This window comes from Lepisosteus platostomus, chromosome 15 (assembly GCF_059453375.1).
Source record: "Lepisosteus platostomus isolate fLepPlt1 chromosome 15, fLepPlt1.hap1, whole genome shotgun sequence".
NCBI classification, from domain to species: domain Eukaryota; kingdom Metazoa; phylum Chordata; class Actinopteri; order Semionotiformes; family Lepisosteidae; genus Lepisosteus; species Lepisosteus platostomus.
The window spans coordinates 14,767,348-14,795,342 of NC_142625.1; the positions used below are offsets into that span (position 1 = coordinate 14,767,348).

The 27,995-nt window shown below is 41.4% G+C and overlaps 1 protein-coding gene across 2 annotated transcripts; it reads left to right on the plus strand.

Annotated features, from left to right (window-relative positions):
- The first annotated feature begins 163 nt into the window (after positions 1 to 163).
- helz2a (helicase with zinc finger 2a) lies at positions 164 to 27,995 on the plus strand. 2 transcript variants are annotated; one of them, XM_088607687.1, is made up of 21 exons: positions 164 to 316; positions 1,696 to 1,792; positions 2,368 to 3,408; positions 4,793 to 4,976; positions 6,019 to 6,126; positions 6,561 to 7,078; positions 7,356 to 7,973; positions 8,301 to 9,093; positions 9,761 to 9,839; positions 11,993 to 15,593; positions 15,817 to 15,902; positions 16,770 to 16,913; positions 18,058 to 18,222; positions 20,578 to 20,722; positions 20,855 to 20,971; positions 21,382 to 21,574; positions 23,135 to 23,269; positions 23,730 to 23,939; positions 24,741 to 24,897; positions 25,296 to 25,463; positions 26,975 to 27,995. In XM_088607687.1, the coding sequence occupies exons 3-21, from the start codon at positions 2,408 to 2,410 to the stop codon at positions 27,091 to 27,093; spliced, it is 8,541 nt and encodes a 2,846-aa protein (XP_088463813.1). In that variant the 5' UTR covers positions 164 to 316; positions 1,696 to 1,792; positions 2,368 to 2,407; the 3' UTR covers positions 27,094 to 27,995. The 2 variants fall into 2 exon arrangements, with proteins under 2 accessions (XP_088463813.1, XP_088463812.1); XM_088607686.1 differs by lacking the exon at positions 1,696 to 1,792.

Below are 27,995 nucleotides of genomic sequence, written 5' to 3' on the forward strand. Positions count from 1 at the left end.
CTGGACGAAATAAGTTTACCCTGTTAGATCAAACAAACGCAGAGCTCTAAAATTAAGTGACAGTGAATTGCAATATCCTGTAGCTGTTTCGGTTTTCATAAATCGAAACTAAGAAGTACTTCAGCTGAAAGGGGACGCCCAAACATTGCAAAGCAACGAGGTGAGATTTAAAAACATTGGCAAAGGGTTTGCTCATCACAGACCTCAGCTCCTGTTGACATCGGCGGAATCAGCTGACGGATTCGAGTTTTTCACAGGTCTTGGTCCTCCTCGAAATTTACTGTATTGTACGATGGAACAAAATACAGTCCGGAAAGTAAGTATTTACTTAATTATAAACATTGTATTTTTCCTTTCTGATAAGAAAAATATTATCATTAAAATATCGCTTAATTTCTAAAATGGGCAAAATGAAGGATGAAGGAAAGATAATTTTATAAAACCATTAGCTTTAGGACGCTCAATTTTTTTTCCCCTGACTTATTTTGCGAATAACACATTTAAGGAATATATTGTATATTGGTATATTGTCACGTCAACTTTTTCATGTTATTATATATAATATGCGCATATTTTAAAAACAGTTTAGCCGTGTTTATAAATTATTATAGTTTTAAGTTTAAGATTTAGTTGGCGTGCATTTTTCTGTTTTAAGAATAGTTTAATGATTGTTTTGTCGACTATTTTATTTCGTATGATGTATTTCATGAGAACTCAATGAATAAAAACAATTAACATATCATAATAATACGTAATATAATAATATAACAATCATAAGTAATTCATATTGTGTTCGCTTTTGTTATAGATTAAAATAGCTTCTTTATTGTATGTACCGGACGCCCTAAACCACAGGCTAAAAGTGATGCAGCAGGAAGCTTCCTTATTTCATCTGCACGTAGAAAAGCAAACGGGTTGTATTTATTTCAGCTGTAACTGTACTGTACGTCACGATGACAGATCACGAACACCCTGTCCAACAAGGAAGTTTGAGAAAAATCGTTAACCTCTGCTCTGTCGTTCCTCTCAGTTTCTATTTATTATTATCATCTCACAGTTCCGCGTCTTGTGATTTGCAATTACCCACTCACATCCTCCAACAACCCCTGCACCTTGGGAAGTGGCACACTAAGAGTAAAAAAAGAACTGCAATTATATATATTGTAACGCTTACGGCCGACAAGCAGTGTGTGTAAGAGCCGGCGTACCAGAGCGGGTGACGTCACCGCCCTTCCCTGTGATAGCAGGACCACAGCTACTGGGCTGTGGAGAGATCTCTCTTTGGCTCACGGGGCTAGGTCGCTGCAGAGAGACGCGGAAGTCCCGGGTTCGAGCCTCCAGTCGGGATGGGGCCGACCAGATGCGGCAAGGGCGCCCGCCTGAGCCCCCGTTGCGTTACAATATTCTCGTTTCAGATAATCTCAGAGCACTTTACATAACATATTAGAGTGGACCCACTTCTTCCACCACTGAACTGTGACAGGTAAATGTAACAGGTGTGTTACTGGATGTGTGAGATACTGGATGAGGGAGCTTCTCTGAGGAAGACATACTGTAACGTAGCTTCACACGCAGGCCAGCCTCGCAAGATGCCATTTGGGAAATCCAGGGCATCGGGGTTTAAGTTGTGGAGGGCAGGTCAACGTAGGAGAGCAGTCTTGAGCATGACGATGTGTTTTTGGTACTTGGAACCAGGCAGAGCTGGGCTGCAGCAGGTTTTGTTGAGACTATGGGAAGACTGCCGACTGAGTGAAATGGAAAAGTTCTGCGTGCCACACCACGTCTGCAGGAGGTGAGATAGCAAGATAGGAGATATCTACAGTACTTTGGAAACAGTAGAAGCGAGTTTCACAGCAGAAGACGCCCAAGTCCAAGTTAATTTCTTAGTATCTTGGCTGATAAGAGCAGGGCTAAGCAGCCTGAAGTCCTCCAATGCGATCATTTACAGCCCACCAGCTCCTTATTTCTGTTGCTTTGAGCAGAATAACTGTAGCAGTGGAGGTGTTGGCATTGCAGTTACTGCAAGAAACTCAGGCAGCGTGCATTCCACTGGGTTTATTTTACAGTACTTTCCTCCCAGTATCATCTCAGTCCTTTGGTGGTGTCTAGGACTGAACTGTTCTGCTGTTCTGTTCTGTTATTGTAGCTTTTCTCAATCAATGGGTTTAAGATGTGGGGTCAACCTTGGGAAGGGAAACTAATAAATGTTTGTCTTCTGCTTGTCACGTCTCCTGCCTTTTGCTTTTTGCCCAGTGTTTTTAACCTTCTTTTGAGTGTCTGCAAGCACTTCTGTCACAACAGAGCAAGGATTATACCCTGATGTAAATATTGTACATGAAATTGATTAGTCTATGATTTTCTTTACAGGGCGAAAAATTTTCTCTGAAACAATTGGCATGAACAGTTGATGAAAATGACAGATTTTCATCTGCAAAGTTTTTTATGGACCTACGACCTGCAGGTCGCCTGTTTCTCCTGCGCCATAAAAAAAAATGAGATCACGTTTGAAATCAGGACTGTGAAACATCAGTGTGCAGGAAGCGTGTTGCTTGCCAGGCAGAGAGGCAGCGGAAATGCATGGAAGCACATATCTCGCCGTCCAGAGTTCCCTGTCCCATATAAATATGAGGTGTGCTGGTTTTTCAAGATTGGACATGGATGTCAGAAACACGGGAACAGGTGCACATTTGCCAGGAGTGAAGAAGAAGCCGCTGTCTGGAATTTCCAAAAGGCCAGACAACTCAGCTACAGTACGTTGGCAGAAATGGTCAAAGCAATTCAAGTTCCTGTGGATCAGAGGGCTCAACTGAAGCAGCTAGGTGTGGCCGAAAAAATCAGAGCTAATTTTAACGGCCAATTCCTAGAGGTGTGTGAAGACTGCTTGTATAGCAGTCCCCAGCAGATCAGTCCCAGGGGTCAGATGATGGTCTGTAATTCCTGCTTCAAGCACACTTGGAAGCCAGTGCTGGTACATTTTCAAACAGGAGAACATGGCAAGGCAGTATTTCATGAAATCAGGCCTCTGCCAGCCTCTACCACCCTGCAATACTGCAGGTATGTCATCAATGGTGAACCTTGCTGGCACGGACATCGGCGATGCTGGTTTGCTCACAGTGAAGTTGAAATGGCTGTGTGGGTGGCAGAGGCCAAGGAAGGCCTTAAGCGCCCCAACTTGCTCAGGCAGCCCCAGAGACAGGTGGCGCCGACGCAAGCACAGGCACCAGCATCACCTCCAGCTCAGACCTATTACTGCAAGGCCTGCTGTCTGAAATTCTCCTCCAAGGACAGCTTCATGAACCACTGCTCTTCCCTGGACCACGCCAGGATGATCAGCGAGGACAGAGGGACAGAGTGGAGACACCGCCCCCCGCCTGGAAACCTAACCCAGGGGTTTGAGCTTTGCAGCAGGTACAGTAAAGCCCTCCAGCTCATAATATCTGGTTGTTCTCAAGGACCAGAATCGGTCCCGAATGTCTCTGTCTTGCCTCTACACGTGAAAGAAATCGATTTTACCCACTGTGTTGTTGCATTGTAAAATTCCTCACTGCCTGCGCAGCTTTGTGAATCCTGCTCGTTTCTCTGGTGGGGCTTTGTAATGTTTTTGTTGGTTTCTGAAAGAGACAAGGTGTGGTAAAAGTGAATATTCAGCATTAGAGTATTGCTACAAATATGGGGTTATGAAAACAGGAAATATCAGAAACAGGTCAAGCGGATGAATCAATAATTAAAGTAAATAATCCTTCCTCAATTGATAATGTAATGTCTGCTTTTAAACACTAATGAAAGCAAACATTTTTAAGACATTTTGTTCTTTAACGTGAGAACATAGATGGATCCAACCGATTCAAAGTTTGGTTAGAATGGGAGTTGCGTAGCTGACATGAAATTCCAGCATGACATCTCACTCCAAGTTTTGAAACCGTGGTTAAGAAAGTGTCATCCGGTGGTAAAGAAGGGAAACCATATACAGTATGAGTCAAATGCCATGTCTTTTCCTCTGACTTGAAACAAGAAACGTTCTTTGTCTAGCATTGGGAAGAAATCTTACTCGTCAAAGTGCCGGCTAACCGGCCTCATGACCGCCCCCCGCGGTGAAGTCGCAGTATTCGTGCAGCTCTTGCTGTGATTACTGTGTATTTATTCTGCAATGATTTCAAAGAGCCTATATGTGTTTCCAGCAGTTTAACATGATACGCTGTCTTACTGTGGCTCTCCTTTGCTTTCAGAAAGATGTCTCTATGGGCTTTCCAATGCGTTTCTTTGTTTTAACATTAAATACCACGGTGGATTTATATAAGGGCATCTTTAAAGATTGTGTTACGCCACGCCCCTGGAGGACTCGGCATTCCATCTTGCATTCCAGTACGGTTCCCAATTAGGCTTTTACCCCAGCCTATTTAATGCTGCTACACACTCTCCCCAGTGCTCAGTATGAGGTTTTCCTGGCTAGAGCTACCCCGTCTTCCTGCGATCAGTTACGTCTTGGTTTGTGGCTTCCTGACCCTGGTTTGTTCTCTGACTACGTCTCCTGGTTTTGTTCTGGTACACTGACTATTATTCTGGTTTTGACTCTCAGCTTCCTCACTGCTTACAGCTCCGCTTCTGATTTTGTACTTTTGCATCGGTTTGTTTTCCTTCAGCTTTCGGACCCCGGACTGTTTAATCGACTACACCTCTGAAGTTCATCCTGACTATTCTGCATAGGGTCCTCATTAATATTCCGTAACAGATCGATGTTTCTGTGCTTGTGAAGCAGAGAAAAGCAGGCGCTCTCTCTCCTGTTTCTCCACAGGCCCGATACCTGTGAGTACGGACAGAACTGTGTAGCAGCTCATTCCACAGAGGAGCTGCAGGAGTGGATCCTGAGGACCCGGTCGGCTCAGAAGAGGATGAGGGCTGCACAGGAGCAGGGCCTTCTGTCGTATCAGGACCTGCTGCTGAAGGAGTACAGGAGCAGTGGCAACGAAGTGCACATTGTAAGGACCCGTGGAGACATGGGCCACAGTCATAAAACACCTACTACACCTCTCCGACAAAAAGAAACATAACCCAATAATCGCTTGTGGCCGCGCCCTTCCTCCCACAGTACAATCTGTTGAGACCACTTCTGAGCACTTTTCAAAAACGAATGCTGTCCCCCAACAGAAAGTACAAAAGGGCCTCAGTTTATTTAAATAATAGTGGCAGCAACGAAAATAACACCAGAGAGCAAGCAACTAAATCTCCACAGTGCCAACGTCCTCTTTAGCTCCCAACTGAAGACTCCCCCACAGAGCTTAACCTCTGCCTTTTATTAAGGAGGCTCCTCCCCCTTTAAACTCCCACAACTCTCTTAAAGGACCCTGCTACTAAATAAACACATTTACCTCAGTAAAAACAAATACATCAAAACAAGCATCCCTTACCAATTACATTTCACATTTCCCTAAATAACAATCTTTTAATACCTTATTGAAACAGTTGAGGTATTATTTTAACTCATTATTATTTTAACTTATTGTTTGAACATTGTTTATAAGTGGACGGGGAGCAGTTCCCCTCCAGTCCACAAGAGGGCACAATGGGAAACAAGCTGGTGGCCATCCGGCGATTTGCTTCCCAGGCTGTAAATCCAGCCTTGCCTCTGAATGGGGTTTTGACTGTTAAACCAAAATGAGGTGAAGTGGCTGCAGCCAACAAACAAACCAACTAAACTATTTACAAAAAGGCAAGAATTATATTTACTTTACAGTGTATGGGACAGGGCCCATCACATTGCTCCACAAAAAAATTCAGTTCCCTTCTGCTTCTTTACACAGAACCTTACTGAAATACCTGATCTTTACAACCTAATTTTGTGGTTTTCTTACAGGAAAATAAACTGCTATTGCTTGTAATAATGAAATATAATCACCTTATTTTTTGGCTATAATGCCTTTTACTATTCTGATTTAATATTCTATAATTTAATCTATTATGCTTTATAGTTTAACCTAGCTTTGTGCCATTTTCATCTCTGCTTTTGAAATCCCTTGTCAGATGTCCAGCTGTGTACCTGGGGTGTCAGTCACCTGTAGTGAGGATTTGACCACGAGCTCCAAGGAAGACCATTTGGAATGGAAGTGGACTTTCCATGTCGAATCAGAGGTGAGATTGTTTCTGGTTTTCAGCCTCCCAGTTCGGTAGATCATCAGTGTGTCAAATGTGAAGAACAGAGAAATGATGCCAACATGTTGCACTAGGAAGTCTTTTCAAGACACGCTGGGAGTAAGCTACATTAGGGAGATCACTTCATCTTGGGGGTAAATGTGCTTCACTAATTGTGCTGTTTGCAATCTGTTTGTTTCGTGTTTCTGGAAAAGTGTTTGCAACTCTGCTTGTTGATTGTTTGCAAATTGCTGCCCCTGAAGGCTTTTTTTTGCTGTTGTTCTTCTGCGTCACAAGCACTCTCTCCTTGAGCGACATGTAGGGTTCATTACCAATGATTTAGGGTAAACAACTAATATAAAACCCCAGATTCCTGTTAAAATGTCTAGGACATGAGTCGCTGTTAACCTGTGTTTTTGTGTGTGTTTTCTCAGAGACCCCTGGTGCACGTCGCCTTGCTGAAACACGAACAAGGAGCCGTTTTTACTCTGGGTGACATCTGTCCTGAAGGCCCTTGTACTTACGCCACAGGGAACACGTTCTGCACATCCCACATGAGCTGCGACGTCCCCGTCACTTTCAAATCTCTCAGCCCGGGCTTCTACGAGCAGTGGGTGGTGTTCGACTTTGACATGAGACCCGTGCTGCTGCAGAAGCTCCGGGTGCGAGTGGGTCAGCGGAGCCCGACTCCCCCTGCGGAGACGCCCGAGGGCAGCGGGCCCTGTGGTCAGAGCCTGGAGCGCTGGCACCGTGGAAACAGGATGATCGTGCCCTGCCTGGAGAGGACTGAGGCAGAGGAGAGTCTGCTGAAGGAGTACAAGCCGCCTCAGCTGAACCTGCGGTACAAACCCAGAGCAGAGGGAACTGAGCCCCTTACGAGGGAGAACTACAGAGACGGAATGCACTCCTTCCTCTACAGAGAAGAGCTGGCCCAGGAGGAGCTGTTAGAGAGGTGACATAATTTAATATGCTTGTTTACTTTCAGACAACTCTTAGGTAGGATTTGAAATGTTTTAGAGATTTTTACATACATAAACATAGGAACAATTTTCAGTTCTCAGGGTTTTTTAAAGGTTCCATCTCTGCAGCCTTAAGCTGCTTATTATCTACTGGATTTTGTTCACCAGTGTTTGGAGAGGGTCCTTGGTATAGTCATTAGCCTAAATAAGCTTAAATTGTAATTAACATTTCCTACTTGATGCATATAATTAATGATTTTTTGATTATAGGTTGAGCCTGAAAGTGACAGTGACGCTAATGGATACGTCTGGGAAAAAGCAGGACAGAACCAGAGAGCGTTCTGCAGAAGTCCCGGTTCCTTATGCACTGACACCTGATACTGTTAATGGCTATGTGCTCAGAACTGCAGTTCAGTCTGCTCTCCTAGCTCCGTCTCACCCGACAGACAACAAGGTGTACGAAGCGGTCATCTCTTGGGAAGCAAGCAGTGAGAATACAATCTTCCTCCATCTTTCCAAGCGGTGCTGCTCAGACCTCGGTCTCCTGAAGGACACAACGCGTGAGATGGAGGTCCAGTTTCAGCTGAACCGTCTCCAGTTCTGCGAGTGGCATCAGGCTGTCGACCTCCTTCCAGATGTGGGGATAGTGCTGCCAGATGTGACGGCCTGCTCTGTGCCAGTGCACAGCGGGACATTCTCCAAGCTCAATGCAAAGCAGAGCGCAGCCATGGCTTACATCATTGGGGACACAGATGGAGAAAAACCTGTGGCGCCACTGCTGATATATGGACCATTCGGAACTGGGAAAACTTACACGCTGGCCAGTGCAGCCATGGAAATTGTCCGCCAGCCTGATACCAAGGTTCTTATCTGCACCCATACAAACAGGTAGGAATTTGTGTTAATACTGGAAGTTATGGTCAAATTCCTGTATCTTTGCCATTCAGTTACAGAGGCTTTATTTACAAAGGATCAGTCCTGCTTTGATAACCTAGCTGTTTAATTCTCAAATGACAGTGGCAATAGAGATAATAGGGATAGAAACAAAATCCATGGCTTTAAGTAGCATAACATAAGCAAAGGTATTCTGTATTAGATCTATTCTTTAGCTTGGTTCTCATTGTACCTAAATCCTAGTGTAATACACTGGACCTTTGTTCATTACTATATGGCTCTTAATGTATTACAAATACTTAAATGTACACTTTTTATTAGCTCTGCAGATATATACTTAAAGGACTATTTCCACACTTGGGTGAATGCTGGGAACACTGTACCTCTGAGGATAAAGTCAAACAAAAGAGGTGTAGCTGTGAGTGCTACTTACCACATCACTCTCAGGTACTGCCTACTCTCAGAAGACGGCGAGTCATTCATTTTCCCGGACAAGAAGACATTAGACTCTCGCAGGATAGTCGTAACCACCACCATGACAGCCAGGCGATTCCAAGCCCTGAAGCTCCCTCCCGGCTACTTCACCCACATCCTGATAGACGAAGCCTCCCAGATGCTGGAGTGCGCTGCGCTGATGCCCCTGGCTCTGGCTGGGAAGGGGACCCGAGTGGTGCTCGCTGGAGACCACATGCAGATGGGCCCCAAGCTGTTCTCGGAGGAAGAGGGCCGGCACTCTGACCACACTCTGCTGAATCGCCTCTTCCACTTCTACCAGGGGGAGACGCACGAGGTGGCCTCGAGAAGCAGAATCATCTTCAATGAGAACTATCGCTCCACGAGAGAGATAGTGGAGTTTGTGTCGACTCACTTCTATGTAGGGAAGAGCGATGCCATCAAAGCCAAGGGGGATGTTCCCCCTCATCCTCAGTTCCATCCGCTGATGTTCCATCATGTCCGCGGGAGTTGCCACTGGGACAGAATCACCTCATCCTATTTCAACTGCGAGGAGATTGACCAAGTAGCGGAAATAGTCCAAAGCCTTCTCCATAACTGGCCATCACAGTGGGGGGATCCATCACAAAGGACAATTTGTGTTGCTTCAGAGGGAAAGCAGGTAAAAGCCACTGTGATTTCTAGTGTCTGAGTAACCCTTTAAATATTTTCCAACAGAAATGTTTACAGTACTTACAAATAAACATTAGCAATATTTAAAGAATATAGGTTATAAGTCTTATAGGTGCAGTATATAGTGTGGCTGATTAATGGCAATGTTTGCACTGGTAACCTGCTTGTGTGTTTGCTTGATTGTCCTTTTTTTTAACATGAGTGTTCACCGGCTATTTTGATTTTCTCCTGCCTCACAGTGGCATGCAGGTAGTACAGTTTTCCTTTTATAGGTTTTTAATTCTGTGAGCGGGTGCTGAAAATAAGAAAATAAGCTCCCATGTTGGGCTCCCATCAGTTTTAAAATCTGAGCATCAGGTTGGACAAGCTTACAAATAACTGCACCTTTTTTTTTGTCATGTTACTTAACGCAAGAATGACCAGAACTGATGTTCTCAGTTGATACTGATTGCACTGCACTATGCTGTTCTCATGACATAGTTCACTATCATTTCCATTGTTTCTGACCAATGCTGCAGTCTGGTCTTGTAGCTTTATGTCTGTAAGTAAATGTGTCTAAGAATGCTGTTTCCTCTTCACGCTAGATAGACTGAATGGCCTTTGTAACCATTATTATATTCTGATTTAATTTTGTTTTTGTTATTTCAAATTTACAGCAGGTGGATTTCATCAGGCAGAAACTGCGAAGCAAAAAACTGGGAAAAATTACAGTGGAGAATTTGTTGAACATACAAGGTAAGCTCTTGAAACCTGTGCCAGGATGGGAAAACTAGCTGTCAAAGATGGATAGGAAAATTCTGGATTTGCTGTCTGTCTGATAGGAATCTGATTAAGTGTTGTATTTGTTTGCGTCTGGTTTATCAATCATTGAGTAAATAGGATAGATAATCAGTAATTATGAAGGAGGAAATAAAGACATAGGATAAAGTGGTTCTTTTACCAAGTCGATCCTTATGTTGCAAATAATTTAATTATTAATTTGATGGACTAATTCTGATTTAAAAATTGAATTAAGTTTGTTCATTTTCTTAAGTTTATACTGCACTGTCAAAGTAATTTTTAATCAGTATTCCATTTACAGTAAAATATTGCCCCCACTGATAATTCCAGGATTACATAAAATATCATTCTCACACAGTGGATCTGCAGTGCCAGCACCTGTAGTTGAAATTTCTTCTGTCCTGCATTTCTGCTTCTAATGTTACATCATTTAAATTTCAATGTGATGGTTCAAGCAAGGGATTTTCCTCTAAAAGTGTCAGCCTTGCCTTTTTCTTTCCCAGTATTTGAACCCCATTTTTTGGATGGGCTACTGTTTCATATCCAACTTTTCTTTACCATATATAGTATAATTAAAATGTCTTTTTTTCCCTCAAGAGCAAACTTCACACCATTTGATTCTGGATTGCATATATTTTTCTCCGGTCAGGATTTGGAAAGTTAGAGAGTAAAGTCATATTACGCAATTGGTAGATGACTGAGCAGATTAGTTAATAAGTAAAATAAAAAATCATAACCACCAACTTGTAAAGATTTGCCAAAAATATACATATTATATATGTGTAGCGTTACATACGCTACACATACTACATACAAGTAACTCTTTTTAGAGGTTTACAGTCAAGGTGTTCCAGAGGCCTGTGTTTAAACCACCCAGAATAATCCCAGACTACTACTAAGTATTCAAACTCTTACAAAGGCCAGAATAAGATAAATCTGCCTTCTAAACTAAATAGAATACAACCTGCTGTTAAATTTCCCTCTCCATAAACTGATATGCCATGAATGGGAACCTATCTCCCTATTCAAAAAATGCAATCACTAACCAGGAGAGGCCGTTTTTAAACCAAGGGATTCTTCACTCGGGAAATCAGAGTTTCCTAAAAAATGCAGAATAGCAATTTCTCTTCACAAGGTTCAAAAGCTTAACTACAATCAGGTCTTCTTGGATAATCTTTTGGATAAGGACAAGGACCTCTTTCCTGGCACACTCCATTTCCTCTGGCCTTCTGTCTCCTCTCTTCTCCTCTCTCTTGTTCTGTTCTGATCTCTTTCCCCAGGACTGTCTTTTTATCGTACATTTTTTTAAACTGTCAATCATTCACCCAGAATTTAATTAACTAAGGTAAACCAGAATATTATTTAGATCAATGTATCTCACAACCAGCACAGCCAATAAAACACCCCTTGGTTTGAAGCTCTAGGAAGTGGAAATGTTGACACTTGTTAGGTATTGTATCCAGATTCTTAGACACACTTCCGTAGTCACCAACCATCTTTCGGGTATTTCACTATTACAGTGTTACTTCACACTACCTGCTATGGAAGATCCTCTCTCAAACAGCTTTTCTCTAACAAACATTTAGTATGTTTGGTAAAGTTCAGGTAGGGAGCTGCGTCAACATGCGTAGGCTGCAAAGGAACAGGTAAAGTTTTAATACAAGCTAAAAGGAAAAGAAAAGAGACACAGTGTTTTGGCTGTTCACAGACAAACTATTGTATCTCTTTTCTTTTAGTATGTTTGGTATTCAGGTATATTGTAGTTCCCCTTCACAATTGCATAAATGGTTGCTTTTCTTCCTGCCTAGTTATTTCTATACTGTTGAAGGTTAACTTTTAGATTACTACACCACGTAACTTTCATACATTTTTAGTGTCCAGTTCTTTGAAAAGGGCACAAGTTTCCTAGCAAAAAAAAACCTTAGCTAAATTACAGCTTTTCAATTTCAAATCTGTTACTTTCTTGCTGATGTAACTTTTCTCTAAAAAAGGAAGCATGTTATTTCAGCGACAATGTTTACCCTTTCAATTTAGAGAAATATGTTGTCGGAATATTTCCTGAAATGAAAATTACTTCTTGACTTAACATAATCTTTTCTCTTGGGCAGGGAGGCAGTTCAGAGTAGTCGTGATGACGACCATTCAGACCCGAGACAGCCTGCTGTCTTTGAGCTCAGCCACTCTGGAGTTCTTCAACGAGCCGCGAGTGCTGAACACTGCCATGACCAGAGCGCAGTCCCAGGTCATTGTGGTTGGAGACGCGGCAGCTCTGTGCTACTTCGGGAAGTGCTCTAAGATCTGGAGGAGCTACATAGCGCAGTGCATCGAGAAGGGCAGTGCTTTCCCACAGCACCTCACCATGGAGCACATTGACCAAGAAGTGAAGGAGACAGCAAGATTCACCAGAACAGGAGAGGAAGACATCAGTGATACAGAATCCGTTGATTCGGACCTCTCTGACATTGATGACCCAATTTTGCTGGAGCTTCTGGACGAGAGCAAAGACATTAGGGTGACTGTCACAAGTGAAGGACTTTTGGACATTGTTCAAAATAATTACTTCACTGGAAGTGGTGAATATCAAAGGCCCGAAGAAGAACCGCCTTTTGATTACACTGAGTCCTCTCTAGAGACATTACTGAGAGACAACCCAAGTGAATACAAACATTGTGAACTGGTACTGGAAAGATACGATTCAGGTTATGCCTGGCCTCTAGACCAACCAACATTCCATATCAAAATCCAAGGGAAAAAGAATATTGGCAGAGCTTTTCCTGGGGACCAGGTTATTGTGAAGATAATAAGCAATGAAAACAGCCTTCCTTCTGGGAAAGTAGTAGGGGTACTAAAAGTGGCTGACCATTCAAGGGTATTTGTTTGTATCATTGAACATTATGATAAACAAGTGATGACACCCATTAACATATGCATTCCCAAAATATACACTCCATTTTTCCAGAAGAAACCTAATGTTATTGCAGTAAGGAAATATGAAAATGGGATGTGGATTAAGACAAAATGCATAAAGATAAATGAGGAATCAAAAATGAACAACCTTTTTGTTGTCCAAGTCTTAAAATGGCGCAACAACTTTATTTATCCCCTGGGAGTTGTTAAAGAAGTCCTTCCTAGAGTGACATCCCTAGAGGGTGGCTTAAAAGTTCTAGACATAGAATATCAGCTGACTAGAAATCCTCCCTCTGTTCAGGATGAACTTGCCAAGTTTGAGGATTTAAGGCTGGATGGAAAAAACAGAAACGATTATCGTGAGTACACAACCTTCACCGTTGATCCAAAGAATTCTGAAGATCTGGATGATGCAATTAGTGTAAGAGATTTGGGAAAATGGTATGAAATTGGTGTTCACATTGCGGATGTTGCAAGCTTCGTCACCAAGGATTGTCCCATAGATAAAGATGCCAGAAGACGTGGAATGACATACTATTCCCCTGGAAAAGAGCCTGTGTATATGTTTCCAAGGTCACTGAGTATTAAGGATTTCAGTTTGCTTCCCAACTCTAATCGTCACACTATATCTTTGATGGTAACTGTTGATAAGAAAACTGAGAGGATTGTGGAAAGCAGCTTCACATTTTCAGTGATAAGATCAGATAGAAAAATATCTTACGAGGAAGCAGAGGAGATTATCCAGAAGTACTCTGGAAATGAGTACAGGTTCAGTACTGTGGAAGACTGCCTTGCTGTAGCTTACCGCTTTTCAAGGGTTCACAGAAAAAACAGATTGTTGGGAGACTGGTACTATGAGTCACTAGATGAGGACGTGAATCCAGGAGAAAGAAGGTCCCATGAGATGATCAAGGAGCTCATGATAATGTTCAACTGCACAGTAGCAGAATTTCTTATAAGCAACACTGTAACAGCAAAAGTCACTCCTATTCGTTGTCAGAATACTCCCCATCCTGAGCAAGTTTATGAGTTTCAGAGTAAATACACCTCCTTCATACCCTTATCTATTCACCTCTCCTACCATTTCAAAGTGAATAAACGTCTTGCCAGTGAAAACAGGCCCACTATGAATCAGGAATCCAATCCTACACACCAGACTGTGGGTAGGATCGTCATGACAGAGTCAGAAAAAAGCATCTCCCAGCACTCCAGTTCTGCTGTTGCTGATGATATGTGCTGTATATTGACATCTTTGTGGACAGAGCTTAAATCTGCAGTCCGAAACAGGGATTTGGATAAAATTATTGATTTGATTGCAACTGATGACATCCACCCCTGGCTGCTTCCTGTGTTATTGGAGTTCAGGAAGCTTCTCAGCAAGGCTTACATCATTCGATCCAACTCAACCTATCATTCCAAAGTTGGCCACTACATCATGCAGCTTGACTCTTACACCTGGGCCTCGTCTCCCATACGGCGCTACATGGATGTCATTATCCAGCGACATCTCCATGCGGTACTCAGAAATACAGCAGCCCAGTACACCGTCAAAGAAATTGATCTGTTTTGTGCAGAATTTCCTCAGAAGCATGAGAAACAAGTGAGCTACAGCAAGATTGTCCAGAGCCTGAATCTGGCATCCAAACTGAAGAGTCAAACCATACAAAAGGTAGCATTTGTAGTTGAGGTCTTTCCAACGGGGAACAGTTTCAAGGTTTCTTTTCCTTTAAACCACTCTTCACTACCCCACCTACACTCTGTAAGCTACAGGGACTTACAGCTAGCATCCCAGCCAATGTATGATGACCAAAGTCAATGCATGATTTTGGTATGGAGCCAAAGAGTGTACTCCATGCAAAATTCCAAAATTCACTCCGAGATCCAGCAGCAGCGTCCCAATACATATTTAACACCAGTGTTAACAGATACGTGGCAACAGATTGTTTCTGCCCTTAGGACAGGAGACTGGGAAAGGGTACTCAGTTTGTTTGAGAACATTAATTCAGGCGTCAATAAGGTCAACTGTAACCATACAGAGACACCTGGCAGAGAGTTAAGGGTTATGCCAAATTTTGCCCAATTTCCTGAAAATACAGAGAAGCACTATGCTGAACTCTCTCTAAAGCTGAAGACTGGGGGCATATTGCAGGTGCAGTTGGGCACAGACACAAAGCGAGGTATGCTGGTGCCTCAAATACAGTTGTTAATTATCCATCCAAAGTTTGAGGTTTGTCTTGAGCACGCAAGGAACCCCATAGAGTGTTTCTCTGAATATGCCATACGAGCATCGAAGCAGCAATATGTCGATTACTTGGAGTATCAGAGGGTCTGGAAGCCTCTATGTGAAATGGAATCAGCCTTCAATGCCGTGGCGGAAAACGACAGCATCGTCTTTGAAGATACAGCTGTACAATGGAAAATGAAATCGAAGTCTGACAAACTAGAAGGATTCTTCCAGCTAACACTGGCTCACAAAAAGCTGTGGTGCGTCGAGTGTGATCTGAGAAAGTGCTTCTTATGCATCAGAGTGAGGGACCAATCTCGAAACTCCAGAGAAAACCAGTTTGGACTGGAGTCCTCCGGACATGCTCCTCTGTCGGATCAAGTGGATCCCAAATTCTTCACATGGGTGGCTCATGGGGTAACTACCAAAATCACCGATGAAGAGGAGTCAAAGAAACTTTCTTATATTCAAATAGACTTCTACATCAACCATGTGCCCATGAAGAATATTCCCGACAGCATATTCCAGAAAGGCACAGCATTCACAGTGGAGCTGATTCCAAAGCTACTACCTGATGTGTGAGTATTATGGTTCACGGGTTTTTCCAAAGCCTTTGCCAATAGGAAATTTAAGCTTGCAAGTAAAAAGGGCAACTAGTCTTCAATATTTAAAAACAGTTCGAAATTATAAGTTATAAATAGTCATTGCTTATTTTTTAGATGAGTATCTTATATAAGTATTAATAAGTAAATAAGTATTTTTTCCCCACTTTTCTCAAAATATGTCTACTGGCACTTTCAGCCGCAAAGAAGACGCAGTCTCTAACCTTGCACGTGCTAATGAACTTGTCAAGAACATCATACTGGGAAAGAAGACACTTCCTCATGGTGCGTAGAATCACATTTTAATATAAGATTATAATATAGATAACAAGATCGTTTTAAATTTTCTTTTCCTGAGGCCTCCCAAGTGGCCACACCTCTACGGGAGGTAAAGAATCCTGGGTTCGAGCCTGGGTCATGTCAGTAGTCAACTGTGATCAGGATTCCCCAAGCAGTGGGGTACAATGGTTGGCTATGAATTGGCTACATTACTCTGCTCTCCTCCCCACTGATAGCTGATGTGTGGGGAGCGTTCTGGCGCACTATGGCTGCCGTCGCATCATCCAGGTGGATGCTGCACATTGGTGGTGGTGGAGGGGAGTCCCCATTACCTGTAAAGCGCTTTGAGTGGAGTGTCCAGAAAAGCGCTATATAAGTGTAAGCAATTATTATTATTATTAATGGGTGAGAGCTGCCGAAAGAAAGTCACCCAGGACTCTCTCAGCTCTCTGTGACACAACGCCCCCTGCAGCCTCTTGGGATACTTGCTTGTGTGCCGTGCTTCACAGAGTGACACTCCTCTCCTCTGATCGGCAATGAACCTCCAGCACAGGGCTGTGGTGACTGCGATATTTAAAAGAAAAATGTAGAGTACGCTACACTTTCTCATTCTCCTCTGTAGTCACAAGGCGCAAGCGGAGACATTTAAAAACACAACCGGCTATTCCAAATCAGGCTGATTACAAAAATACTTGGGGAATGTTTATATTTTTATATATTTTTTGTGTTTTTGTATTGAGATATCCACTGTTATCGTTTCAAGTAATTTAAGAAGGCTTGTCTTTGTTTTCACTGCAGTTCAGCCAGTAATATGCTATTCATTGGTTTTCTTAGGTACTCGTCTTCGTATTTATTCTTTCATTCGTTTTGCAGGTGCTGGTGTGGTAAGACTCAGACACCAGCATTTTCTGATTGAGGGCTTTGGCTCACTGGGGCTGCCTCATCTGAACGAAAGCCAGAACATAGCAAAAAGGAAAGCTCTTGAAAACCCGTTCACTCTCATCCAGGGTCCCCCAGGTAAGAAACTCGGGGGTCTGCTTGCAGATAAATGTTCAGACAAATATGTCTGCTTTTCTTCTGGTTCAGCTTTCTCAGATGTCCTGTTGACTGCTCTATCCTGTTTTTGATGATCACTGAATAAAACTTATTGACAGACATTAATGGGTAATACTTTTTTCTCCAAATTAAAGCCCTACAGAGACGTTTTGTTTCTGTTGCAGGTGGGCGTGGGTTGAATTTATGTTACTGCGGGTGGTTAAATATTAAAAATGTAGGATGATATGAGACTGTTGTCCATGTTGATTAAGTACTGAGAACATGTTTTTGATTAGAAAGGGTGAACTGAGAGCACACAGTTTGGAAGCAGCTTTGTCAATGTACATAGTCACTCAGTGACATAGTGACTAGTGAACTGGCATTAGCCTGGCAGAATCCAGTGCACAAAGCAAAATTGGCTAACTACATTCTTGCTTATTTGAAGTGTACATTTATTTGAAAAATGTACTTTTACGTAACATTTACGTAACACATTTCCATGACAGCCGTTTTGAAAGCTACAATGGGTCGTGAAAACTGTGGATGTTTAAATATGTATTAACTTATTAAAATGTCACATATTGCCTAATTAGCAGTTTTAGCATTGTGCTTTTGGGTTAGTTATGCCTACAATACTGAAATACGAAATATTGTTCTTAAATTCAAAAATGAGAAGATGTACTATAAGTGGGTATGAATTGAGAGACTGTATTGAGAAAATATAGGCCTGTACGGGGCTCTGCTCCAACCCATTTTATGATGACCTGTTTGATTCGGGTTCATATTTGTAACACGTCAATGTGAGCCTCATGATATGAAAACACACATGAGCAGACTTTTAATATCCTCTGAGGTCTCGTATTGGATATTTAAAGCTTTTAGAAGATCTGTATCAGTAAATTTAGAGACTACAATGCATTCTAGCAGCATTTCTTTTGAGTTGGAAATGTGTCTTTGAAAAAACATGAGGCAGAAGTTGAGGTTTTTCTTCATGGCATAATGTACAGTTATTATTCACTGATCCCAGATAACTCAGCAGCTTGTCAGGAGATAAGAATGGAACATAGTTGTACACGTGGTTGGCTTATTCTGAGTTATTAATTTTTGGCCTTCCCATTCTTCACAGGAACTGGGAAAACTGTGGTGGGAGTCCATATCGTTTATTGGTTCTTTCAGCAGAACAAGGACAGGAGAACCCCAAGGAAGACCAAAGAAACTGAGGGAACACCAGTGAAGAAGGACTGCATTTTGTACTGTGGGCCCTCTAACAAATCTGTGGATGTTGTTGCTGGTATAATTTCATTGTATTATTCTCTAACATTTGTCATGTCTTCACATATTATATCAAGTAAATGATAGCTGTGCGGTGAGTAACGCACATTTAATATGTAAAATGGCTTGGTACGGAGCCAACAAAATGTTTGTGAGTAAATCCCAGACACATTTTGCCAGGCAAGCCGTCAACACAATTTACACATGTGAAAAGGGTTCATGGAAAGATCAAGAAAATGCGTGTGACAAAGTGGATAAACATACATTTTCACATGTGAGTTAATTCACTCACTTTACTAATACGAAACAACATTATCAGGGCAACAAAAGGTATGGGAGTAATTACAAAACGTAAGTTCTCATGGTAAAGTCGATTAAGACAGGTTAATGTGCAGACAGTTCAGCATGAAGCTGCAGCTGGAGCCCATTACCTGTTGGAATATGGATGTAGAAACAGTGAAGAGAGAAGGAGGAAGGCTCAGAACTTTGGGGGTAAGATCCAAATCTGAAATAACCTGAGAGGAAGAGAGAAATCCTGATTATAACACCAGTCAGGGGAAAGTTGTCTGGCGATTTCAAAGAGAAGAAGTACTTGTGTCTCGATTATAAGATCAGACTTGTTTGAAATTCCCCAAAACTCAAATGGTTGTCAGTTTGGTGATAGTGGGCTCTAACTTGAGGTGTTGTCAGGAATGAACACAGAGATTCAGGACCTCGGTTTTTGTCTCATCCGAAGGACGGTGTCTGTTAACAGTATAGTGTCACCGTCACTATACTGGGGCATTAGGACCCACATGGACCACAGGGTGAGCGCCCCCTGCTGGCCCCACTAACACCTCTTCCAGCAGCAACCTTAGTTTTTTTCAGTTCTCCCATCCAGGTACTGACCAGGCTCACACTTACTTAGCTTCAGTGGGGCTGCCAGTGGTGAGTTGCAGAGTGATATGGCTGCTGGCTGTTAAGTTAAGTTAAGCGCTCAGGTCTCGTAGGGTTAAAAGAAACAGCAGCCATCCATGGCTGTCCTAGCACTGTTGGGTGAGGTGCAGCTATTCTATGGTGAAGCTCAGAAGCTCAGGTCTTGTAGGGTTAAAGAGACAGAGGTTCTTCACGGAAAGCCATCCTAGTGCCAATAGGTTAGGGACCAGAATTGTAAGAAGACAAAGACAGGGGAAAAAAGATAGCAGCAGAGTGGGTTGTTGCTGTGTTAAGCAACAACTGACTCGGAGATAGAGTGGACCTGGCCAGATGGGATCAACTGAGACAGGGCTTAAAACTTCTACTACCAGGGCGATGGAAAACAGGCTAGGTTCTTTCTCTTTTGAGATCGGAGAAGTGGCCATGGTTAACAGCAGCCGATTTCTAATCCCAGAGGGGGTTTGAGGGAACAAAAGAGGTGCAGGAAGAGCAATAGATGATTAATTCCAGAGCAGATTTATTTATCCTCGAAGGGGCAAAATAACTGCGATTGGTTTCTAGATGGTTATAAATCCCAGAGGGGACGAGGTGGGGGAATGGGTTCCTTGGTAAGAGAAAGTACTGTCATATCACAGTAGGGGAACAGGAACCCTGAAGAACAAACTTCGGACAGAGTTTCTAAGGTTTGGTACTTTGGTTACACTGAAAGAGGGGGGAGGTTCTTCAATCATACGTCTGCTGTAAGATGGAGGAAGCTCCAAAGTCCAAGACCGAAGGGCTAGGTAGTGTATGCAGTGTGTGGCCCTCTGCTCGTGAACAGAGGTGGGCAGGCTCTTTAAGTGACAACAGAAACGTTGAAAAACAAAGCTGGTCACAGGCCACAGAAATGCCACAGTCCTCTTAAATTAGTCTTGGAGAAAGGCAAAGTTTTGGGCAGGTGGCACAGAAATATGGAAGTGGCTCAGGTGCCACAGGCAGGTGCTCTATTCCAATATACTGTATAGCTCAACAAGAAATGCAAAGGCTGCAAAGGAACAAGTAATAGGTTTATTCCATGCTGAAAAAAAGAAGAAAGAGAACACAACGTTTCGGCCATGGACCCTCCTTCAGAATAAAACTGTGTTATCTATATTTCTACATTCTACGTGTTGAGAAAGTGTTATTTCTTCAAACCAGGTCACAATGACATACTGTATACGAGTGACTGTATACATTTTAAGCAAGGAATCAGCCTAATGTGTTTTTGATACTTCCTGCATTTAAGAATGTTAAGATATACAACAGGAAACTTTGAAATATAAGAAACAATATAAGTAACAAAAATAAGATATTTTTTAAACAACAAAAACCGCTAAGGAAAGATAACTTAAAAACATGGAAGCACTAGGTAATGTTTCTTGTGGGTGAACTGTAGCAGTAAGATCAGGCCTAATCCAGCAAACCTGGTGCTGAATTGCAGAATACCTCCTGAAGTTCCAAAGCATGCTCAGACCCCTCCGAGTGTACAGTGACCAGATGGAGATGCTGGAGTTTCCATATCCAGGCAGCACCTTGAAACTCTCTCGCAAATCTCTCCGTGAAGAAAAGCCAAAGGAATCGCTCAGGTACAGTATTTCCCTGTACACAAAAATGTTGTTTACTTCTTGCTGTGTTGATCTAGTCTGTTTCAAACAATAAAAAAAACCAACAACATTGGTTTGGTGTCCCCATGTTTAACTTGAACCATTTTCCTTCAGGTCCATCAGTCTACATCATTTAATAAGGATGCCAGGCAAGCCATACGCAGATCAGATCCTGAGGTTCGATGTAAGAATACGAAGTGGAGACAACCTCACAGATGAAGAAGTAGATACGTATGTGTGTCTGATTCCCTTTACGGTCCTCATCCTGTATCAAATCTTTACCTCCAGTTAATCACTTTGACTTCAAAATCACGTTTAAAATTTAATTGGTTGCTATTCTATTTTTCCTGTCCTCTGTTTTTATATTGGTCATGTTCATCTACAGTGCACAAGGAAGGAAGTTGAAGTGATTGAAATTTTACCCCTTTCTTTTCGGTAGTTTATCAACAGTTGTGCCCCATTCGTTTGTTTCTGATTTTTATTACTGTTGTTTGCTTACATTAAATTAGGGAAACATCTGCATCTTAATTCCATTCATTTTATCATTTGGCGTTTGCTTTTAGCCTCTAGAGTGACCGTTCGTGAATTAATTTTTTGTTTGTTTTTTGTACATGCTGTAAATCGACCTTTTAACTTTCTAGTCACAAAAAAATACTGAACGCGGCCCGTCAGCAGGAGCTGGAGAACCATGATGTCATCCTTTGTACATGCACTGCGGCCTCCAATCCCAACTTTACTCAGAAACTGAACCCGAGGCAGATTTTAATCGACGAGTGTGCCATGGCAACAGAGCCAGAAGCCCTCATACCCTTAGTGGCACACAAGCCGGAAAAGGTCTGTCTTGAAACCCTCACCTTTTAGTAACTTCAGAATTTACAATTTTAATATTTTTCATGTATTTTCATGTATCCATTCGTGTATCTACTGTATGTATTTTAAAAAGGAGCCACAGTCCCAGTTTCTTAGACGGGTTATTAAATCTTGGAATCAAAATACAGTCATTGATGGTATAGAACAATTTTACAAATTTTGAATTAAGCACAAAATCGTGAACTTTGTGAAACTACTGTAGGTCGCCATGTTGTCGCAAACCCCTGGTCTTCATGGGCAAGAGTGAGAGTTCACACGAATTGCGATGTGATGTGGCCCTTCCTGCTCACTAGTCACTGTAATGACTAATGTAATCGATGTATGACTGAATAAGCACAGACTGTGCAGCAGACATTTCACTGCAGAAATCTTCCAACATGATCTACAGGCAGAGTTAAGAAGTACTGTAAGAAGTATATATCGGCAAAACCATGTCAAAGATTAGAGCAATATTTCTATTGGATTAAAAGAGATGGACATTAAAATGAGTGGACAGTACAGGACTGTCACACAAAGAATGGATTAAAGAGGCTGTATCACAAGTTAAATTTGAGAGGATTTTATATAATTCACAATGGAAACTTAATGAGTATAGGAATGTTTGGGGCCCGTTTGAGACATACAGTACTTGAATGGCACTGGATGTTAAGAATATCAGTAGGAAGTTTTTGAATTTATCTTTTTTTTTTCTTGTTGTGTTTTAATTATGTTTTGTGAAGGTAAGAATTTTGTTTTGACTAATAAGAAGAAAAAATGAGTGAGAGAGTGAGAAAAAGAGACAAAAGAGAGAAAAACAATAATAAAGAAGTCCTCCAAAGTTGGGGGGTGGGGGGGCGGAGGTGGGTTAGAAAAAAAAGAAATGCCTTCAAAAGCTTTCTTTACAGTGTAATCGAGCCACCTCACCTCACTGAACATTTTGTTACCGTGTTCTGAATTGCAGAATATGGCGAGAGGAAACCTGAAAATTTAATCAAATTGTGATGTAAATTGGGGGTTTTACAAGTTGCTGTGTACGTTTATACTTTCATTTTGGTAAGAAATACACTCAACAATGCTGATTCTTTCTAACCCCGAAATATAAAAATAGCAGTGCAGGTCCCATTTAAGTCAATCATGGAAGATCCTTGCATCAGAATGACTGTTGGGGACCTTGTCTCTGGCTGGATATCCTGGTTTTTTAGAGATTCAAGTGAAAAGGTTTATAACAAACAATGAAAACCTAGCCTTCTTGAGCTCTGTTTCTCTAATATAAAACATATCACATAAACACACATCGACATACTGTACGATGTAAAGTGGTTATCACATATAGTGTGGTCTTCCAACCTTGGTTTACTGGAAAAAAAAACAGTACAATTAAAGGCACCTCCATTATACAAGTAAAAGTAAAAAAGATTTTCTGAAGCAGAGAACTGTTGGGTTTTGATTTGGCTTGAGCTTTTCATCTGAAGGCAGTCCCACTCAGGAAGACACAGACGAGACTGAATACCTCAGGAGTTGTTGATGATGGCTCTTTCTCTTCAGATCGTGCTACTCGGCGACCACATGCAGCTCAGGCCCATTGTGCACAGCGAGCTACTGAAGAGACTGGGCATGAAGAAGTCACTGTTCGAGCGCTACATGGACAAAGCCCTGATGCTTGACACGCAGTATAGAATGGTACAGGATCTGTTGGAGTTTTATCTCTCAAACTCTTTTCAAACTACCCTTCTTCTGTTGTCTATGTTTAGTATTCTATTTCTATTTCTTGTTTGTGATTAACTAATTTGTGCTATGTCTGCCCTTTGTCTTTAGGTTATGCTGACTCTTATGTGAAATGTTTGAATATATAATTGAAAAAAATATTTGGAGTCTGACGTGAGGTTGAAAAAGTTATGTTTTTTGTTGAACTTTGCTTCACATTGGATCACAGTCACGTTCTTCCACTTGCCTGCTTGGTTTCTTTGCGCTGTTCACAGTTTTAAGTTCCTCTTTTGTAATCAGCTAAAACTCGTTTACCTGGCCATGAGTACAAATGTGTCTAGATAAATGTTCATTCTTGTTCCATTCCAAATACCTATATTTAGGTGTCTATCTCCAAGTACCTGGTACAAAACCGTGTGCTTGTTTCTCCCTACAGCATGAAGATATCTGTGAATTTCCATCCAAGGAGTTTTATCATGGCCTTCTGAAAACTGGCACTAAACGCAAAGGCAGTGTTCTTCTGGCAGGCCGGAGAGCCACCTCTATCCTTTTTGGCCACGTGGAAGGGAAGGAGATGAGCCTCATCGTCTCTACGGAGCAGGGGAACGAAAACTCCAAGGCAAACATGGAGGAAGCCGAACAGTGTGTGAGTGTTGCTCTGCGGAAACCAGCATTTCTGCACACGCCAAGAGCTGGTGCCATGAAAGAGATTTTCCAAAACATCTTCTATCAAAGAAGGATGAACTCAACATCCTTATAGTTCAAGGTTAAACAGACAAATGTGTCACAGATATTATTTTAAAAGGGCATTGTGACTTTAGAAGTTTTTTAAAATTATCTATGCTCCCACCAAAACTCTGTAACAGGCAGCGCCTCAGCTAAATCTGTTAATCAGTTGGTTGCTGTGACTACATGCGCCGACTGTAGATCTGTTCCACCTGTGTGTAGTTAATCACTACACCTACCCTGTTGGAAACAGGCTCTGCCCTTCTGTCGCTCAGGTGCTCAGTCTCAGTTTCATTCCCTAGGTCTGGCTGTTTCCTGTTTTGTTTACTTTCATATTCCTGATCGTGCTTTGATTTGACTTTTGGATTTTCTCTTGTAACTTTTTCTCCTGTTCACCGGGCTATGAGCTTTGCTTGAGTTTCCAGCTACTGTTTTTGGATTGTTTTACTGCCTTGTCAGCTTTTCTGCTTGCTTTGCCTGCACTCGGGATCTCCGCACTGCCTTGGATACTGGATTATATTACAAATGGGAATTCAACTTGTGTAATGTGTATGGAGGCTTGTATTCTGTTCTTATATTTATACTAGAAACCAAAAAAACTAAATTGGCTTTTTTTTCTCTTGTGTCCTTTCCTGTGTTCTTATAGGCATAAAGACACAATATAAGTACACTGTACAGGCATTTCTGATTTTTGATTCCTTCTTAATTATTTTTTCCCCAGGTCCGTATTGCCAGGCTGTTAACGAAACATTCCAGAATTCAACCTGAACACATTGCTATTCTGACACCGTACAATGCTCAGATATCAAAAATAAATGAGCTCCTTAAGAAAAGTGAAATATACAATGTCACAGTCAGCACCATCATGAAAAGTCAAGGTACTGCAGTCTTTTTTTCTTTTTAATGTCTAGAACTTTAAAGCCCTATCTTGCATTTCACAATAATAATAATGTGCACTATTTTCCTTTTCCAATATTTGTTTATTGAAATGGCTAGTTGAGAATCTAATTATGTCAGTGATACAATAAGAAGAATCAAATTGAAATGAATATGGGGGGGGACAACTAGATAAAACTAATCAGATGTGACCCTAAAAAGAAAGGTAATTCTCCCAGCAGTGGCAGCTGACCTTGAGAAGACAGATTTTATCAGGTGAATTGGAGTGATTTGAAATACAATAAGAACACCTACAAAAATGAGATATTCATCACAGCTGAGGCCTATAGGATTTCTTTTCCCTTATCAACCGAAAGCATTTTTGTTTCCGTTTCTCTAGGGAGTGAGTGGCGTTACGTGATTCTCTCTACTGTGCGCTCCTGTCCCTCCTCAGAGCTAGAGACTGAACCTACCAAAGCCTGGCTCACAAAGACTCTGGGGTTTGTCATTGATCCCAACCAAGTCAATGTGGGCATCACTCGGGCTCAGGAAGGATTCTGTGTCATAGGTAAGTGGTACCACAACAACACAGATTAAATTCTGAAGAAAAACACTCTGTTGTCACGGATGTCGGAAGGGGCAAGCCGTAGAATGGCCAGGAGAGCAGTAGAGACCCTATGTGTAGCGGTAAAAGGGGGCAACACGGAGGTTAGCCCAGGCTCAGGGGGTCAGACGATGTCGATATAGAAACCTATGCCCTCAGGCTACGGACGTGGGGCAACCTGGTGCTAGCGGGTCTCACAACATCCATACCCTCAATACCGAGCCAGGAGCAAGGCAGACACAGGAAATAAATAGGCTACACAACAAGACACTCCGGAAAGACATGAATAATCACAGGGAACTAGGAACAGAAGTAGAGCGCCCTCTAGGTGTACAGGGCATGACATCTGTGATGTTCAGCCGTTCCTGTAAAAGACAATATTTCTTCCTTGTTCTATTAAATGCTGAAATATTGACACAAACTTGATCACTGACTAGACTGCAGTGACACCTTGCTTAGCGTGGTTTCTGTGACAGTCCACATGTCCAGAATTGTGCGCCCTGTGTGCTAAACTCAAACTGCTGTGCTTCAGCAAATTCCATTACTTTCGTTAACTGTTAATTTCGCTCTCTCCCTTTGAAACTTAAAGTGGACTTAAAGGTTCTCCTGCTCATGTATACCGCTGAGTGGGATAGTTCCAGTTTATCAGATCCTCTTTACAAAGTTAGAGCAGCTCTAAATCTGACACCAGGTTTCACACAGTGCTGTAGAACTTTCTCCTGTGCACAATCATTGTTGTGAAACATGGCTCAAACCCTTAAAAGCCTTGTTTCTCAATATACCTTTTGATTTATAATTCATTTTATTATTCTTTGTTTTTGACCAATTTACGGTATGATTTTTTTAACATTTCTATTATGTGTTCTATGCCATTTGTATTAAAAAAAATATTGTGCATCTTGGCAATGTACAATTTATGGCTAAAGACAATAAATACAATTTACAATGGTGTGAAACTGCACTGATCAGTCTACAAATTATAATGATGGTGATGTAGATTAAGGACATTGTCTTGGCTAATTTCTACAAGGACTCAGGAAGTTACTTGTTGGGAAACAGGAAGAATACTGGGTGTCCTATTAAAGCAACATAAGGCAGCAGTGAGAAAGGCTTCTCCAGGCTAGTTTGTACTCATTCAGCTCTCTGCTCTTACCTCCTGAAAATGGTTACCTGTTGCACAATCAATATCTTGAATAAATGGAAATGTAGAGTATTTTCTTTTATTTTTTTATAATGAATCACATGACTACACTTTATTCCATGAACCCTGCTCTAAAATAGTCATTCCTTCCCTGCATATTTATTAACTTGATTTCTTCCACCTCATTTAATGGCTTGTGAATAGGAAATTCTATGTCAACCAATTGACATTAAATGCTAACATGAATTCTGACTTAAATGGCGTTAACACAATTTTTTATTATGTGCTGTATTTGTGGTAAACATCTACATCTTTGCACTCATGTGTTGTACAGGAAACAAAGATTTACTGACCTGCAGTGCACTTTGGAAGAGATTGATAGACCATTACCAGCAGAAGAACTGTGTTATGGATGCAAACGACATCAGAGTACAGAATACCAGTGCTCATTAATCAAGCATTAATCAAGTTCACCAGTAAATCTTTGAAGTATGATGCCTTATGAATCAACAAACAAACTAAATATGTGCTTGTGCCAAGGAAAACATTTATGTCACAGAATTTATGACGGCTATTTCCAGGATAAGCCATCGATGAAGATCCAGGATGAGAATGTTTGAAGTGTATCCCACTCTACACCTGTGGTCCTCAGTTCTTTCCAAAAGGATATTTTTAAGGATAAAGGATACTTTTCAGAGATGATTTTAGACAACACAAAGTAATTTTGGAAAGGCAACTTCATGTAACAGACAAGAACCTTTCTTCCATTATAACTTGGCTCACAATAGAGTTTTCAACTCACACCTGAAGAAGGCTTCACAGCTAAAACGTTGTGTTTTCTCTCTCCTCTTTTCAGCATGGAATAAACCTTTTACTTGTTCCTTTGCAGAGTTTTCAACTCTGACTTGTCAGTTTCATAGTTCACATGCAATATCAGATCTTGTTATTCAGGAACTTGTGCAACTCTGCCTATGTATATAAAAGACTGAGTTTCATTCTAAAATAATGTATCTTATAGTTAGATTTTATCAATAAATAAGGATTTTTGTAAACTATATGTTAGAAAGAAAGCTGTGTATTATTTTTTTACATTTTTTATCTTGAACCAAATAGTGATATTGTCTTATTTTACTCAATAATGTTTTTAAGGCACCTAAGTTTAATACCTGTGATGTTCCTGTCTGGTATATATGCAAATATTCTTTTTTCAAAGGAAACAATTTGTTATAATGAACTTAAATGCAAGACCAGTCTTCATCTCTACCTGTATTAAATCAAGTAACTGTTGTAATGTAACTGTTAATTTTTGTAGAGACAAGGACTAAAATAAAGATGTGGTATAATCTGTGGTATAA

Bases quoted from the DNA above. Each gene is read 5' to 3' on its own strand.
- helz2a (XM_088607687.1), top strand. From the start codon at position 2,408: ATGAAAATGACAGATTTTCATCTGCAAAGTTTTTTATGGACCTACGAC. The intron at 9,094-9,760 runs GTAAAAGCCACT...TCAAATTTACAG, and splicing joins TTGCTTCAGAGGGAAAGCAG to CAGGTGGATTTCATCAGGCA. The intron at 23,270-23,729 runs GTACAGGATCTG...TTCTCCCTACAG, and splicing joins TTGACACGCAGTATAGAATG to CATGAAGATATCTGTGAATT.